Raw genomic sequence first — 4,983 nt, 5'->3', positions numbered from 1 at the left:
AACCTAATCAACAGAACAAACAAGCGAGCAAAATATAACCAGAGACATGGAAATAAAGAACAAACTGACAGTAACCAGAGAGGAGGGGAAAGGGGAGTAAGGAGGGAAAGAAGGAGAAGGGTCATCAAGAAACATGTATAAAGGACCCAGGGACAAAGAAAATGGTGCAGGGGGTGAGGGGATTGAATGTGGGAGGTGGGGGTGGTTAGGGTGGGGGAGAGTAATGGGGGAAAATGGGGACAACTGTAATTGTACAACAATGAAAAAAAAAACCCAGCATGATCCTTAGCTGACTTTAGTGATGGTCATTTAATTTAATCCCCAAATCTCAAAGGATATTTCTCTTTCACTGATGCTCTTTGATTTACTTGTGTTTTAGAAATGATATCTATCAGGTTAGGCATTTCTGCTGAAATGCCATGATGCCAGCACCAGGTAATCCCTCTAGAATCAACGGAAAACTTTAACTTTGCCTGAGGCTAACACAATTATTGTCACTGACCTACTAGTATGAGAATATCCTAGAGTTACATAATTTATTCCCCAATGTTTTAAACACCCAGATTTTCTTAATTTATCTAAAAACAAATATCAGATGGCCAATCAGCTACTATAAAATGTCTGTCATTTTATATGAGGACTGATTTCTAATATATTTACATGAAAGCATTAAAATGCAAAAATATACACTTCCCTAAAATACTTCAGCACTTCTAATGGTTTTGCATTTTATTTACTTAATTTTTTTTGTGGTCTGTCTCTAAATTGAAGACACCTAGACAGCCATGAAGAAACACACTACAGTGGATCATTCTGACCTATTCTGAGTTCAAAAATACCATTGTCTTCTCCATAAACGTACAGGTAAGGCTGCAAATGACTCTGTAAAATAATTATAGGATGTAAAGTAATATTGATTTCTAAGTCAGTTGAATAATTTGTATTTCACATTGGGGAAGAATGAATGAGTTTTCACTTATTATTCTGATACACTACATTTTACATAAAACAGTGATTATTGAAAACTAAACCAGAGTTCATATAAGTATTTTCCATTGATTTACCATTATGTTTTGCTAAAATAATAATAAAAAGCTGTCTTTGCATATTTTCACTATGTTTTTTCCAAAATACTATAATTCTAAAAGGTATTTTTGAAGTGTTATGAATCAAATACAAAGGGTAAAAATATTTTATTCATTTGATTGTAACCTTCTAGTGATAAGACTCCAGAAAACCTTACCATACTATATGAAAAATAGTCTATTAAATTCAGTGTAGACAATGATAAACAGAAAAAAAATACTAACCAAAATAAGTTTTAAAAACAATGTACATTGATTAACCATTGTAGATTCTTCTTCAAAAGTGTCTATCTGAAAAATGCTGACGCCAAATATTTTTAGCAATTTCTGAAAGAAAAGAAAGATGGTTTTGACATTCTTAAAAACCTATGTTTCTTATAATATTATGGTTGCTAAACTATAATAAATACATAATACACTTGGGTGATCATTGAATTCCAATAAATATATAGGGAATTAGAAGTAAATGTATTTGTAAATGTAAATAATCATATAATAAATGTAGAACCTTCATGGGATTCACCAAAATTAAGACATTAATTTCTATATTAGCAGTTTCACAGAGTGCAAGATAGGTATTTATCACAAGGAATATGAACACTGTGAATGAGACTTAGTTGCCAAATCTCACAATATTAGACATGCAAAAAAAAATATTAGACATGCATGTAGGACACTTAACACTAGAGGCAGAAAATATTAAGATAAATAGACCATTAAGAATAATAATTTCTTGGGGGATGTGTTCTATTAACATAGGAGTAAGATTCAGAATGTTTTGCAATAAATATAAAACTATCAAAATTAACTTATATTCTTACACTGTCTTAAAGGTGAGCAGGTCTTTCTCTCAAGTATCCAATGATAAACTTAGCTATGAAGGGATACTAAGCCAGAGGAACCATTTTAAAAATCCACTGTGATTCTGTGGAGTTCTTAATATTAGACACTTAAAATGTCTAAAGAGCAATGTATTTTCAAATGCCACATCAGTTCCATAAGAAAGTATTTTAAACTTGTTTGTTTCTTTTTCTGGAGGAAAAGAAACCATAAGAAAATGTATTTTTAATTTTGGAGATGCTAAATTATATATACTGACTAGGACTTTTCACATCAACATTGGATAATTCATGCAGGAAAAAAGCTATTATCTCTTGGGGATTTACACAAGCATTTCTAGGCAATCCTGTGTACACCATCTGTGATACTTCTCTTCTCACAGACTTGACCTACTGTGTGTGTGCTAGTTTTCAGGAGACAGCATAGGATGATTAAAGAGAGTTTTTTCATTTGGTATATGGAAATATTAGGGAGGCAGAACTACATCATTCTACCTTAGAATTTCATTTCTCTATGATTTCTATCTCAGCCAAGAAGCCAGGAATGGCTAAGGAAAATCACTCCTTGACAACTGAGTTTATCCTCATAGGATTTACAGATTATCCACAGCTGAAGATCCTTCTGTTTTTGGTGTTCTTTGCTATCTATCTGATCACCATGATGGGTAATCTTGGCCTGGTGGCATTGATATTCATGGAGCGTCAACTTCACACACCAATGTACATCTTTCTAGGCAACCTGGCTCTGATGGATTCCTGTTGTTCTTGTGCCATTACTCCCAAGATGTTAGGAAACTTCTTTTCTGAGGACAGAGTGATTTCCCTCAATGAATGCATAGTACAATTTTATTTTCTCTGCCTTGCTGAAACTGCAGACTGCTTTCTCCTGGCAGCAATGGCTTATGATCGCTATGCAGCCATATGTAGCCCATTGCAGTACCACACCATGATGTCAAAGGAACTCTGCATCCAAATGACTGTAGGGACCTTCATAGCCAGCAACCTGCATTCCGTGATCCATGCGGGGCTTCTGTTAAGGTTAACTTTCTGCAGATCTAATAAAATTGACCATATTTTTTGTGATATCCTTCCACTCTATAGACTCTCCTGCACTGACCCTTACATCAACGAACTAATGATATATATTTTTTCAATGCCAATTCAAATCTTCACCATTGCCACTGTCTTGATTTCTTATATTTGCATCCTTTTTACTGTTTTCAAAATGAAATCCAAAGAGGGGAGAGGTAAAGCATTTTCTACCTGTTCATCCCACTTTCTGTCTGTTTCAATATTCTACATTTGTCTACTCACATATATTCGACCACTTGAAGAAGGGAGTAAAGATATACCAGTGGCTATTTTTTATACAATAGTAATTCCTCTACTAAACCCTTTTATTTATAGTCTGAGAAATAAGGAAGTGATAAATGTTCTGAAAAAAATTATACGGAACCATATTCTTAAATGAACTTTATCTTCAATGGAAACATTTTAATTTTTTAAAATGGTGTCATAGATAAGAGACATAGAAAAATAAAAAAAAATGTTTTCATGTAAAATAATAATCTCTAAGTCATCAGCTTGTGTTTTAAGGAAGATATATGAATGGAATTTCAAAATTGTCTGGCAAATCTTAATGCCAACTCCACCATTAGACTCTCTTTTACTTAATATTACTAAGTAAAGCAGGAGAAAACTCAATGGTAACTTTTCTTACCAACTCTCATTCTCGTGGAATTGTGTCAGACTATTGTTCCAAACCTCAGTAAATTAACACAGCATCAAAATTAAATGTTTAAATGTGCATAAGAGTCTGCCTTGATTAACCTTGTCTAATTAATGGAAGACATTATATCTAATCTGATGGAGAGTATTTGAAATATTTACAAATTCTTGGTAGAAATCTGTTCATTTTCATTCAGAAAATTGACCTGGCAGACATAGATTAGTTTGTAGGGAGAGAGACTAGAAGCAAACTAATTACAGTAATCTATTTTTAAAGTAATGAAGTTTAATCTAGATAAGATTCATGAAGGGGGAGGAAAATGGAATGAGAAGAAATACACACACACAGAGTCAAATATACATTTTGTTGAATAATTTATAAAGGATTATAACAAGCTGGCTACAGTAGATTAAAATCTGCTTTAACCTGAAGTATGATTGAGGTCCTTCCCCTTTTTAAAAGCATCATTATGTTATGTAGTATGGAATGTAGAACAGCAACTTCCATGGTAAACACTCAATAAGCATTTAAAACATTAATGAAGTCACTGTTTTATTATCTTATATTTTTTAAACAATAGTGAAATTAATTAATATTTCTTATGGGCCATTTTTACTTCTATGAATTATCCGTTAATTTTTCTTTAAGTCTTCCTGTTATTTCCTAATTTATTTGTAACAGTGTTTACAGAGAAAATATATTAAAGTATTGAAATTATTTCTGGCAAATGATTTCTGCATGTTAATAGTATTTTAATATTTGTTATTTATAAATTAATAAAAATTTAAATTTGATTTGCTCATATATGTTGTTTTTGTATTGTATAATCTTTTATGCTTTTTGAAAAGATTTCTTAATCTAAGATATATTATTAATATTTCAATATTACTATCACTATTTCTTTCTCTCTTTTTCTTTTATCTCCTCCTTCTCCTCATTTTCCTCCTTCTTCTTTATTATTTTTTCTTTTTTGATAGTTTAAATTTTTGTGCTTTGCTCCTGATTCTTCCCAGAATTTATTAGTATATAGCATGAGTTGAAGATGTAACATTATTTGGTTTGTTTCTCCAAAAATCACTCACAGATTAACTTAACACAAATAAACATCCATGAAAGATTTCTTTGAGAACCTGGCAAAATAATTCTAAAATTTTTCTAGAAAAATAGTAACCAATAAAACAAATAGACTTGATATTTATAGATTAAAGTATATAATGAAGTTCCAATAATTAAAATAATTTGATTTTAAATCAAGAATCAATACATTGATCAATTTGAAAAATTCAATTATCTACATTTTATTACTCCCATATAAAATAAGAAGAGTTTC

General features: G+C 31.3%; 1 protein-coding gene across 1 annotated transcript; it reads left to right on the top strand.

Moving 5' to 3' along the window:
- The first annotated feature begins 472 nt into the window (after nucleotides 1-472).
- On the top strand, nucleotides 473-4,349 carry LOC114491125 (olfactory receptor 5K4-like). The gene is made up of 2 exons (XM_028505298.2): nucleotides 473-864; nucleotides 2,455-4,349. Exon 2 carries the CDS (start codon nucleotides 2,469-2,471, stop codon nucleotides 3,393-3,395), a length of 927 nt encoding a protein of 308 aa, XP_028361099.1. The 5' UTR covers nucleotides 473-864; nucleotides 2,455-2,468; the 3' UTR covers nucleotides 3,396-4,349.
- The last annotated feature ends 634 nt before the right edge of the window (nucleotides 4,350-4,983 follow it).

Source organism: Phyllostomus discolor, chromosome 2, assembly GCF_004126475.2.
Source record: "Phyllostomus discolor isolate MPI-MPIP mPhyDis1 chromosome 2, mPhyDis1.pri.v3, whole genome shotgun sequence".
In the NCBI taxonomy this organism is placed as follows: Eukaryota; Metazoa; Chordata; class Mammalia; order Chiroptera; family Phyllostomidae; genus Phyllostomus; species Phyllostomus discolor.
The sequence above is the reverse complement of the archived record's forward strand: the minus strand, read 5'-3'. Positions and strand labels throughout refer to the sequence as shown.